General features: G+C 42.9%; 1 protein-coding gene across 1 annotated transcript in view; it reads left to right on the forward strand.

Moving 5' to 3' along the window:
• Positions 1 to 776: 776 nt before the first annotated feature.
• LOC109408282 (attractin) overlaps positions 777 to 13,342 on the forward strand; it is a 30,741-nt gene continuing 18,175 nt past the window's right edge. Inside the window, exon 1 of the mRNA XM_029858310.2 lies at positions 777 to 1,747. Within this exon, the coding sequence (XP_029714170.2) occupies positions 1,464 to 1,747 (284 nt within the window). The 5' untranslated portion in view covers positions 777 to 1,463. The remainder of the gene's footprint in view (positions 1,748 to 13,342) is intronic.

Consider the following 13,342-nt stretch of genomic DNA (forward strand, 5'->3'; position numbering starts at 1 on the left):
ATAAAAAAGTGTTGCCAATTTGATGACAGCCAGCATCATTAATGTGCCGGCGAGTGTGCCAAAAGTGTGCCGGTGAGTGTGCCGGGCACTTTGTGCCGAGTTTCCCACCCCCTGGTTTTCCGCACGCATGCTCCAGCGGGAGCTACGTCCCCGAAAAATATCACACCGAACTTCCACTTTTCTCATATGGGTTTTGTGTTTCCCTCACTTGTTCACTAATGCATGCACATTGAAGGGTGATTCCTCCCAGCAAAAATATAGGTTCCATTTCCTCAATTAAACGAAAAAAAACTGGCAGGAATTCGCCAATGTGGAGTTTTGGTATTTCACTGGGAAGGAATCACCCGACACATGCAGCACGCACAACTTACCCAGGCTGACGTCGGTTCACAAGTGGCAAGCGTGAACGCGGTTGGGTGACGCCTGGAGTTGTTGCTACGCAAGCAGGGATGCTAACATTGTCTGCTTGACAGTTCGCATCACATTCAAATGCTCTATATCGCCTGCTGTGATCAATCTCCTTTCCACAGCTTTATGCAGTACATCTTATATCTCACAGATAGTTACTTTTTGTTCACAATGATTTGGCTGCGTTATTCATTTTGTTCCAAATAACAACACGTCTGTCAAATTTCAAATGGGCCGCCGTCGTAGTTACTTTTTAATTTTTCGACGGCAACGAAGCGTCAAATTTTAACTAAAAGTTAGTTAAACGAACAAGTGAAATGGTTCACAGCCTTAGAGCGGTGTTGAATTATTTCAGGAAATATTTCAAACCCGTTCACCAAATTTTATGCTACGAGTGCAACATAAAAGCATAGCTGTCAAACGCACCAAAACAACAAAGCAGCACCACCACGAAAACGAAGACAAGAAAATCATAAACGTCACAAAAGAAGGCAGCAGAAGGAAAAGTAGGAGCACCAGTCCAAATCCAAAAAATCCATCGCCAAAGTCGGACATTCATCGTCTTCGTCGTCGTCGTCGTCGCCGTCGCGGAGAAAAAAAGCAAAAGTGGACAACCGTGATCTAGATTGATTGTAGAAATATTGTTCTCGCGTTTGGCCGTGAATCTGTGACCTCCCCGGGGGTGGTCCCGTTAGGTTGTGATGATGGTGATGTGAACAAGGTGCAGAAAAAAAACTTCGGTTCGGGGGGCGAGCGAAAATCCGGAAAAACAGAAGAGTGCGTGAAAATGTTTTGTGGTCGAAGAGCTGCCGAGGCGAAATTGGTTCGCTGATCGCCTTTTTTTTCTTTTCCTTTTCGACGTCGTCGTCGTGCAGCTCGCTGCATACAGAGTGAGAAGTGAAAAGCTGCTGGGTGTCTGGAAGTGGTTTGATACTGGTTCAGGCCAGCCAGTGTGTTGGTGAGGGAGGGGTGGTGGAGGGGCGTAGTTCGACGGAAGAAGAAAAATCGTAGTTGGGGCGCTAGGGAGAAGACACGGCGGAACGTTCCGGGGTAAAATGTCCTACGATCCGGTACCAACAATAGCAACAGCAACAACAAAGTCCAGCTGCCGTAGAAAATGTCCGCTGCTGCTGTGGCCCCTTGGACTGGTTCTGGTGCAGTTTTGTGTGCTGACTCTGGCCGGGGGTAGTAACTCGGGAATCGCCCTTGGGGGCACGGCCTCCGTCGGGAAGTGTTCCGATATCCGGTGCATGAACGGGGGAACCTGCCGGAATGGGACCTGCGTTTGTCCCGATGGGTGGCAGGGTTCCGAGTGCCAGTTTTGCGGAGGAAAAGTTAGGTAAGTCGTAACATCGGGCAGTTCGGGAAGGGGGTGGGAAGTGAGCTGAAATGTTTTCAAAACCTGTTCCCCTCCGGATGGTCGTCTGCTGCAGTCGGGGCACGGGTCAGTCAGGTGTTGTTCGATGGCTGGCCCACTTTTGAGTGTTGTTGTTGATGATGGCAAAGGAAGGGAAAAGTACGGATCGAGCGATAAAATATCTGCGATGAGTCAGGGGAACAACGTCTTGGATTAACATTTGTATCTCATCCCTGCAATGCAATGACAGCTGTTTAGTGTCGCAGATTCGGAGGTTTATTTACCTACGAGGGGGTTCTCTTTATGCGACTTGTTTGACTTCTGTTATAGGCTTTACTGAGTGCACCAGACAAGTGTTATATTTGGCTTAAATTGCTGGTGTAAATTAGTGTGATATATTAATATTAAGTTTATACCGGTTTCATTAATCATGCTCTCTATGCAATATTATAATTATATTTTACCTACACTAGTAGTAAATGGGCTCAAACGCAAGTGCGTTATGGATAGTCATCTAAGCCGTAAGAGAGATGAATTTCTGAAAAAGGGAATGCTCATTGTGTGGGCGCGGAATCAGTTTGACTTTCTATTCCGCAAAATCATTACTTGTTCTGTAACTTAGTTGGCTAAAGCGCCCGTCTAGCGAATACGGATTCGTAGGTTCAACTCTCACTAGAAGGCAATTTTTTCACAAATTCATTTTTCATTTTGTCAATTAGCAACATTCTGTATGCCTTCTGTGCCTTCTAATGATTTTTTCTGTGCCTTCTAATGAGTTTTCCCGTACATCTCTATAAAGAATTCCGGAACAAATTCCTAGAGGAATCTCGGGAGCAAATCCTTGAAAGATTGTCTAAATCAATCCTAGGAGAAACTAATGGAAAGTTATTGGGAGCGATTTCTGAATATTTACATAGAAAAATCCATGTGGGGAGTCTGGTATTTTTCACTCCAGTGACTATTCCTCCAGAATATCCCTTTATGAATTTCTTCTAGGGGCTTTTTTTCAGGGACAGAAGCTCTTTTAGGGGATTCTCGGCCAATTATTCCCTGGAATTTGGAATTAGATATTTTTTATCAGTTACTTGACGAACTATAACACAACAATAACACGTTTTCAAATTCACTGCAAGATTCATTGTTATTAAGTTGTTATTGAATCCCACAAAACATGTTGTTAAGTTGGTCTTTGAGGAACATTTTTTGTTATGATTTTTGTTATTTTGCTGCTTATGACAGACAAGTTTATAACATAATAAGATATGTTAATAACATAAAAATTACTGATTCCATTATACAGTTATTATGCCAAAATAATATTTCCTACTATGCTGTTGATATTTTCTTCTGCTCGGGTTTTGGAGGATACTCAGAAGCAACTCTTGGAGAAAAAACTCCTCAAAGGATCGAAGTAGGAGCTCTTGGAAAATTCCTATAAGAAACTCCTAGAAGAATTCCAACATGTGTGGCTTCGTGGCCGTGCGGCTAGTGTCGTCAAGCACTTAGTCGCATCGTGCTGAGGAGCGCGGGTTCGATTCCCGCCGCAGTTGTCAGGAAAAGTTTTCGGCTGTGCCACTGGGCGTTGCATGCTATAGTCCGTTGTCTAGTGTCGTGCTTATTTCACGTTGAACAATTCGTCATTGAAATCATCGTCATTATCAAGCATTTGAAAGTAATTTTTTCGTTCAAAACAAAAGTCTTTGCTATAAAAATATATTCACTGTGCTCCACATGAGGAATAGAATGCAGTGAAAATATTTTCATGGTCGATGTTTTGATTTACAGTGAGAAAACTGCTTTTTATTTTCCAAAAAATGATGACGGATGCTTGAGCCTTCAAAGAGCGAATAGCTCACTGGAAGCATTGAACGTGTCCGTGTCTTTTAAAGGACACTTATAAGGAACTCCTGGTGAATTCCCATAAGGAACTTTCATGAAAAGTTTTCACAAAGAACTCCTGGAGGATTCCCAGAATGAACACCAGGATGTTTTTAAAGAGGAATACAAGGAGAGCACCCAATAGTAAATTCATGGTCCTTTTAAGAAGAAACTCCTGAAAAGTCCCAGAAGGAATTCCTGGGGGGTTCCTACAAGAGAATTTTCAAAAGGAATTTCTGGAGGATTCTAGCAGAAACTCTTGGACATTGCAAAGACGACTCTGGAAGGACTCCTGCAAGAATCCAATATCGATACATATCATGAATGAATTCTAAAAAGGACTCCTGGAGAAATCCCTGAAAAACTATCGGATGAATCGCGGGAGGAATCTAAGAAGAAATGTCTGGAGGAATTTAAAAAGAATGAAAAAAAACCGTTGGAGCTACTGAAGAAAACCCCGGAGAAACTATTGGAGAAATTTCAGAAAAGGCCTCTGGATGAATCTCGAAAAACGAAAACTCCTAGAGGAATTTCAAGACGATCGTTCGGGTAAAACCCAGAATATTTTTTTAAACAAATTCCTATTTCTGGTAGAGGCACGGTAAAGGCTGGGTAATTCGCGCAATACAGATCCAATTGAGATCACTAGCATCTGCACAGCAACTCCTGTCCCTACCTCCGCGTGGCACCACTGCGAGCAATCTTAGAGAAGATCAGGTAACCAACCTCGGTGGGAACTTTGGTCGTAGGTGGAACGTACGAAGTAACTTATTGAGTCGAAAGAGGACAATCGTTTATTCGAGATCACTTTTATATCCTACATAACAATAGCATCAGATCTGTTTACATTCTTATATGTTGGTTGTGAGTCATTGATATTATAGTTCGAAAGGGCTCACTTTACCTCATACACGGAAACAATAATATGTAGCATCTCTTCCATTAAGATCATGAAATTGCATTAAAAAAAACAATTCATGTTATCACTGTACTGCCCCCACTCGCATGAATGTCCCATATGAATAGGAAACCCAGCAATGATGGGACTGTTATGCGAGTGGGGCAGTGTAATTATTTCAGATTATGATATTTTTACTACAAGTAAAATCGAACTTCCATGAGTCAATGTTCCTTAACTCGATATCGACTCATGGAAGTAAATTTTTCTATACATAAAAACAAATTTGGGTTACTATGATGGTCCCCCCAAAAAGCTTCCCAAAGGATTTTTGTTCCACTACTCGATATTTCCTTGAGTCGATGGTCCCTTCAATATCGACTCATGGAGATTTACTGTATTATTTAAATCAGAACTGATTATTGAAACCTATATCATGCAATTTGGCTTCACTCAACTAGTACGTATTCTTTTACTTCGATATCAATATTATTGAAATTCCATTTGAAATGCACATAGTCTTCACTAGAAACCTTACGCTTAATTCTCCTAGATTTACTTAATTCACTTTTTGACTGCATGTTTTCATGTCGGATGCACCTCACATTTCGATGGCGGTGGAACGAATTCGTGGGATAGGAATTCCATGAACAAATCTTCATCTTCGATGCTGTCATGCTTCCTCTTCGTACCTCTATCTCTGTCGAGCATCACATGCGAGTTTTGACCAGAAACAGCTTGAGAATCCTGGACATCTTCAACTCCGGAGTTACGACCAGTAGATGTCGTCGGTTTCTGGCAATCCTATCCACCCATCCGGAACGTTACGTTACGCCTAAGTCCGGCTTTGCGCGGTAGATTCACCTGCCCCTTGTGAGCCGAGATGATGTGCGCTCCGATGGCAATCTGTAAGATGTTTTGAGATATACGTTTAATAAATACAGCTTCGATCCATTTGGGAATGTCTTTAGAGTTAGGATTCTTGTACAGCGTCCGTTCGCTCGTTGCAAACCCGCTCATTGCAACGCTTTTTAGTTGCAACTCCGCTAATTGCAAAATTTGACAAGCTTTTGCAACTACAAAGCAATCAAGTGTCAAATATGTGCTGTCAGTGCATTTAGATGCACTTTAGTGTCAAAGTGACGTTGCAATTAGCGAATGGCATTCGCTCGTTGCAATGTAAACATGTTGCAACGAGCGAACGGCCGCTGTAATAAACCATATCCCCTGCTGTCAAAGTAGCAAATTTATCTTTGGTGACACTAACATCAACATTTTCCTTGTTTTGGTCTGTAACAGTAAAATTAGAGTGACTGGAAGGGAGAGTGGCGTCATGTTCCAATTTTGACAGGTCTCCTGCTCGTTTGGAACAGGAATTTGTATGGATTTGACAGATGATCGCTGTTCCAATTTTGACATTGACGCCACTCTCCCTTCCAGTCACTCTAAGTAAAATCAGTATTCTGTGTTGCCAGTTGTTTACATATTTTCCAATTAGTGTTTTGGGACGACAGCTCAGTTCTTTTTTCTGATGGATATTTATCCCCATCAAATAAACAGATATTACGGAAATTGAAAAGGAAGTAACTTAACTTATCCTCCATGTCCAAATGCTTTGTTTTGGGATCCAGCATGAACTTTTTCAAAACATCTTTGGTTACTTTTACTAAACGTTTAGCTTGGCCGTTATTTTGTGGATGATAGAGTGGGCTTTTCAAAACTTGTATCCCTTGCCTCTCAAGAAATCCTGTGAAATATCGCAAATTGAATGGTGTCCCATTGTCTGTAACAACAATATCTGGTTATCCAAAAGTTGAGAAATAAGAGTTAAATCGCATAACAACTTTTGTTGCTTCAGTCCCGTATTTCATGAAGTAGATCTCGAGCCATTTTGAATAGCTATCAATTACTAAAAGAAAGGTTTGTCTCTCAAAGAAAATAAATCAGCATGGATTCTGCTGAATGGTCTAGACACTGAAATCCAATTTGATGTTTTGTTTTGATCCGGAACCACAGCTATTCGCATAAGCGGATGACAGAAGTATTGTCAATATTTTTCTTGCCAAAAACCCAAAATTCTCGACAATATTTTCACCGAGACCGACCCGGGTCACCCAAACTGAGTCGCTCCACACAAAAGTCGATTTTTGTTATGATGCTGATCGAAACAAATGCCGGTGAAATGCACAAAACATACCTCGCTTCGGCTGCTCTCGGCTACCGCAATCGAACTGAGAGGGGAAATGAAGGGAAATATTGAAATGCGATATCAAACTTTTCTGATTTTCCTGAATATTTGCATCAATATATTGATGTCGCCTTAACACGGCATCAATATATTGATGAGTTTCTTCAAACCAACAATATATTGATGTTGTCTGGGGGCCGCTTATGAACAAATGTCTCAATGTCGCTGTTTATCCCAAACTAATAAATGTTTTACGCGCCTGCTGCTTCATCTTAACAATGCCAACATGATTGGCATGTAGCAACACTAAAACTTTGTTCTGCAGAGAAGCTGATGGTATGACCATCCTATTTTGAAAAATAAGGCATCCATCTACAGTAGACGTTCGCTCGGTGCAAACGGTTTAACTGCAATGCTTTTTAACTGCAAGTCCGCTAAGTGCAACAATTTTGCAGTTATCGCACCGCTATCTGTCAAAAACAAAACGTCAATAGAGTTGCGTTGTTTTTCTGATGCACTACAGCTGCATTGCGATGTTTTTGAGTGCATTGTGGCTGCGTCCAACAGCATTTGACAACTGTTTGACGGCTGTCAGTCGTTGCAGTTAGCGAATTTCATTCGGTAACTGAAACGTAAACATGTTGCACTTATCGAACGTCTACTGTACCTCTTCAAGATCATTTTTGTGGGAATAAACATCTCTATAACATGCATCAACACGCTCAGGCTAACCTTTTCTTGTGAAGTCGAGCAGCCTAAGCAGCAAATTATCTGTTTCAGTTTCTTTTGCAATAGTTGTATGGGCAATAGGTAAATCTGCGGAATCCCAACTTTTAGGAATCTATCTACTCAATGAAAAACGTGAGCAAAAATCAGCATTAGACATTTCGCTAGAAGGTCTATATATTATTTCGTAGTCGTAGATTGATAATTCCATCGTATAACGCTGAAGCCTTGTCGCTGAAATAGAGTTACGACCTTCCTTGCCTAGGATTTCTATCAATGGCTTATGGTCCGTAAAGATTGTGATTTTTTAGCCGTACAAGAATTTGTGAATTTTTTTTTTTTACAGTTGAAACAACAACCAATGCTTCGAGATGCAAAATTGGATGGGTCTTTTGAGCTTGGTTTAATGAGAAAGAAGTGAACCATATTGGTTTCTCTGCTCCATCAATGACGTGGGAAATCACACCTCCCAAGCCGTAGGATGAAGCGTCTGAACAAACAACGATTTGCTTCTTTGGATCGTAAAAAGTCAATAAATTACCCAAGTAACCATGACGCTGATATCCAAAATAGTGATCGCCCTGAAGTTCTCACATTCCAAATGGTCGCCTTTCTTGTGAATGGGGCAGATTACCCCTTCCTTCCGCTCCTCCGGTAGCTGTTCGGTTTCCCAGATCCTGACTATCAGCCGATGCACACACTGCCGGTGGAAGCATAATTGTTCCATGTGCATTTTTGGCAATATTGAGATTTTGCAGCCCATGACCATGTATCGTGGGGTACTATCATATGGGGAATTAAAAATAGGTAGTTTGTTCCGAAAATTGTTGAAAAAATGCATGGCCGATTTGTAACATTCTTAAAAGTGGACGCATAAGCGTCACGTTCCAGGGAACGTTCCTATGGAACTATAAAATCGCTCTAAAACAAAAAATAGTGCTCAAATTAAAAATTGGTTGATGTTAGAACCAGTGTCGCGAAGCATCAGCGTACAAGTCACAAAAAGCTGATAAACACCAAACTTGTATCACCCTGTCTCTGCGGTTTCTGATTCGCTCTCTCTACAGTCGCTATTTAATACCAGAAAAGACAGAATCCCATCATAGTCACCCGGTCACCCTTGTTTTGCTACAATCATCCTGACTTGGATAAGATACACCGGGGCAAATTGAAACGGGTGGGGCAAGATGAAACTCGAAGTTTTGAAATAGATTTCAATACAATTTAGAATTTTTTCCTTCACTAAAAGATTGTGTGCATCAAAATATATGTGTTATGGCGATCAAACTGTTTATCATCATTAGAAAACATCATTTTAACCCACTGTTTCATCTTGCCCCACCCGTTTCAACTTGCCCCGGTGTACCTTACGGCTCATGTGAGTGTCATGACTCTCTCCGTCGCCTCAAGCAGATGCACGCGCAACAGCAAGTAAAACTATGCATGTGTATTATCACAAGCACGGTACTACGTCATAAATCCTATTCGTTTTGCATAGCTCAGTTTAAACGCACACATTGAGCGCACCACGCAGTTCGCCCTTGCTACGGCAAACGTTCTCACTTCGCCCGTTATTCATCGTTGCTCAGAGAGATTGATTCTCTCGCAACCCGCCTGAAGCATACTCAGCAACTGCTATCGCTGCAAAGCTGCGAAGGGTGGAAACCACAACATGTTTGTCATTCCAGGCGTGACATGCTAGCTGGTTCGTATCACCTTGGGAAGGGTGACTCCAGAAAGCGGTTCAAGTGATTGTCTCGCGATGGTCGCGATTATTCGCAAGACTGGTTAGAACACGATTCAGCACTTATACTTCATAGTTGAGACAATTTACTTTTTTCGAACTTTGGACGCGATTTTTTCGATTGTCTGTTCTTGCACATGGGACATTTATGCGTCCACCGGCAGGACAGGTGGCCAATTTTTCTGGGCCCATCTTGATGAGTTCAGCTGCGATACCATCCTTACCAGCTGCTTTGTTGGTTTTGAGCTGGTGAATGGCATCCTTAACTTCCCTCAGCGTGGGAGTTGGTTCATGTCCGTCCTCCGCTGCACTGGCGTCGTCGTTCTCTCCGTTGCCGTGGGCTCCCGTGCCTACGTTCTCCACGCCGTTCAGGTGCTGATCGAAGTGCTGCTTCCACCTTTCGATCACCTCACGTCCGTCCGTCAAGAGGCCTCCGTCTTTATCCCTGCATATTTCGGCTCGCGGCACGAAGCCGTTGCGGGATGCGTTGAGCTTCTGATAGAACTTCCGTGTTTCTTGGGAACGGCACAGCAGTACCATTTCTTCACACTCCGCTTCTTCAAGGCGGCGCTTTTTCTCCCGGAAGAGGCGGGTCTGCTGTTTCCGCTTCTGTTTATAACGTTCCACATTCTGTCGAGTCCCTTGCTGCAGCATTACCGCCCTCGCTGCGTTTTTCTCCTCCAAAACCGTTCTACACTCTTCGTCGAACCATTCGTTCCGTCGACTCCGTTCCACGTACCCGATGGTGCTGCTCTCGGCTGCGTCGTTGATGGCTGCTTTCACTACTCCAGCACTCCTCTAGAGGGGCCTCATCGAGCTCGCCCTCGTCTGGCAACGCGGCCTCGAGATTCTGCGCGTATGCTGAGGCGACATCCGGTTGTTTCAGTCGCTCTAGGTTGTACCGTGGCGGTCGCCGGTACCGTACATTGTTGATGACGGAGAGTTTTGGGCGCAGTTTGACCATCACCAGATAGTGGTCGGAGTCAATGTTGGCGCCACGATAGGTCCTGACGTCGATAATGTCGGAGAAGTGCCGTCCGTCAATCAGAACATGGTCGATTTGAGATTCCGTCTGCTGTGATGATCTCCAGGTGTAACGATAAGGGAGGCTGTGTTGGAAAAGGTGCTACGAATGGCCATATTTTTGGAGGGGGCGAAATCAATGAGTCGTAGGCCGTTTTCGTTCGTTTGCTGGTGGGCGCTGAACTTACCAATCGTCGGTCTGAATACCTCCTCCTGGCCTACCTGAGCGTTCAAATCACCTATGATGATCTTGACGGCGTGGCTTGGGCAGCGATCGTACTCGCGTTCGAGCTGCGCGTAAAATGCGTCCTTGTCATCATCAATACTTCCGGAGTGTGGGCTGTGCACGTTTATTATGCTAATGTTGAAGAATCGGCCCTTGATCCTCAACCTGCCACCAACCGATCACGCGCCTCTGCATATCGCCCATCACGATGAAAGCTGTTCTCAGCTCGCGTGTGTTGCCGCAGCTCTGGTAGATGGTATGATTACCTCTAAACGTTCGCACCATGGATCCTGTCCAACACACCTCCTGCAGCGCTACGATGCCGAACCCGCGGTCCTTCAGTAGATCGGCGAGTATGCGGGTGCTCCCAATGAAGTTGAGAGATCGGCAGTTCCACGTACCGAGTTTCCAATCGCAAGTCCTTTTTGTTCGCTGGAGTCGTTGCCGTTGGTCTCAATTCGTATTATTCTGTTGCTGATTTTCCGTTACTATGGTTTTTTACGGCTGGCTCGTAGGGCCTGACACCAACCTCCTACTTTCCGGAGGACCATAGTGCACAGTTGAGCTTAGAGTCCTTCCCTGGCACTCGGACGCAGATCAGTCGCCCCTAACATGGGGATCAGACGCTGTTGTGAGCCGCTCTTCCTGGAAAACAGACGCTCAGGTTTGCCGAAGCAAACCCCCCCCCCCTTCCCTGTCAGCCTACGACCAAAGTTCCCACCGGGGTTGGTTATCCGATCTTCCCTAAGGTTGCTCATAGTTTCCGGCCGGTACCGCGTGGAGGTAGGGATAGGAGTTGCTGGGCAGAGGCTAGTGGATCACAATGGCAGGGTGGCCACCGAACCGGGAAAAACGGGAAAACCGGGAAAAAGACGGGAATTCGGAACGACCGGGAAAAAAGCGGGAAAAAGCCGGGAATTTGGAATGATTACCGGGAAAATTGTTGTTAAGAGTAACTTGATGTGCATATTTGAATGCTTACACCTCATCGAAAATCTGCAAAATCAAAGCCAAACCAAAATACTCCTGGGATACTTCTACGAAATCCCAAGGAATTCGCCTGTGCAATCACTTAGAATTTCCTTAAAACAGAACTTAGGATTCTTCAAGAAGTTTCTTCTAGAATTCCTCTAGGTTTTTGTATCGCTTGATTATCTCTTGGAATTCGATGAGATTTTTTCGAGGAAAGAGTTTCTTACATCTGAGATTTTTTCAAAAGTTTCTTTTTGGATTAACCCGTGCCCTTTCTTAAATTTATTCTAGTTTTTTTTTCAGGGAATCTTTCCGAAATTTCATCAGGAATCTTAATAGATAAGAAAATCATAACCACTAAACTGGGTTTTAATCAAGACAACCTATTGCAATTTATTCAAGAGTTCCTTTTAAGATTCATGAAGATTTTCCTTCCGCAATTATAACAGGAGTTGCTCCAATCTTTAAAATTTCCTACGGGAATTCTTCCCAGATTATTTTTTTGAAATCCCTCCAGAAATTTTTTCCTTTTCTTCCTGGAGTTTCCTCTGGGAAGCTTTTTCCCCAGAATTTTCTTCTAGAATTCCTCCGAAAGCTTTTTTTAGAAATCAATCGGGAGTTCTTTCTGGAATTCTTAACAGAGTTTCTTCTGGTATTTCTCCAGGATATCATTCTGTTACTCATCCATCTCCACGAGTTCTTTGCACGATTTCTGCAGGAGTGCCTTCTATAACTTTGATTTTGAAAACTTCCGAAAGATTTTGCTGAATTTTATATTTGCTTTTGGAATTTCTCCGGTGTTTCTTACTGCGTTTCCTTCAAGAGTTCTTCTTGGGCACCCTCCAGGAGTTTGTTCAAAGAAACCTGCACGAGTTGCTTATGAAAGTTGCTCCAGGAGTTGCTTTTGGGCATCCTTCAGAAGCTTCCTCTGCAAATCACCAAGAAATTCCTTCTTGATGATCTCCCAAAATTTCTTACAAAAACTTTACGATAGCTATATCTGGAAATACTCCAGAATCCTGAAAATCAAACTACTGCGGGAGTTTTTTAATCGAGAACTCTTCCAAGAGTTCCTTGGGAAACCTTCTAGACATGTGGAAGATTCTTTTGGGAATCATTCAGGAGTTCCAGGAGAAATCCCTAGATCGAATTCATGATCCCAGACCAAAAGTTCTATTCCCTAATTGCCAACAGACTAAAATTCTAAATTCCCTAAAGGAACCTCTTCCAGAATAAATCCATTAACCCTCGAGCGATCGCGCTGTTGTGTTTTGTACAACACGTTGAAAAAATCTCGCTTTTTGTGTTCAGTATTAGCGTGGTGCTGGTGGTGGTGGCCAACCGCGCTAGTTTTGGGTGGTTAAGGAATCTAGAGGAATCCACAAAAGATATACAAGGTGGAATCGCTAACAGAATTTACTGAAGAAATCCAAGATAGTATTTTTGGAGTAATCGAAAGATCTCTGACAAAACTTTGTAAGAATCTCCAGATGTAAGTTTTTGGGGAAATACTCAGTTGGACATCCTGGAGGAATCCTCGGGAACAACACCAATGAAGTTGCGTTAGGGCACCTACGCTAATGAATAAAATTTAAAAAAAAAGGTTCGATTATACTCTATGTCCCGGATAACCGAGTGCGACCTTTGGTGATTTTATATGCACATCTTACCAATTATAGATCTGTCATAGTTAGCAACACTTCTACACTTATTTTTTTTTAAGTACAAGAAAATAAGTAAAATAATTAATGAGGGAAAGCTTGAATTATGCACTATTTGGAGCAGAATGAAAATATGTTGTAAGTAATTGTGTAGCATACGCCTTTTATGTCATCATTGGTTGTTGGAATGGAAGGTTTCCATAGATATATTACGTCAAGAATAATATTAAACTATAAATATGTAGTACATAGTATTCACAG

This window comes from Aedes albopictus, chromosome 1, assembly GCF_035046485.1.
Source record: "Aedes albopictus strain Foshan chromosome 1, AalbF5, whole genome shotgun sequence".
NCBI classification, from domain to species: domain Eukaryota; kingdom Metazoa; phylum Arthropoda; class Insecta; order Diptera; family Culicidae; genus Aedes; species Aedes albopictus.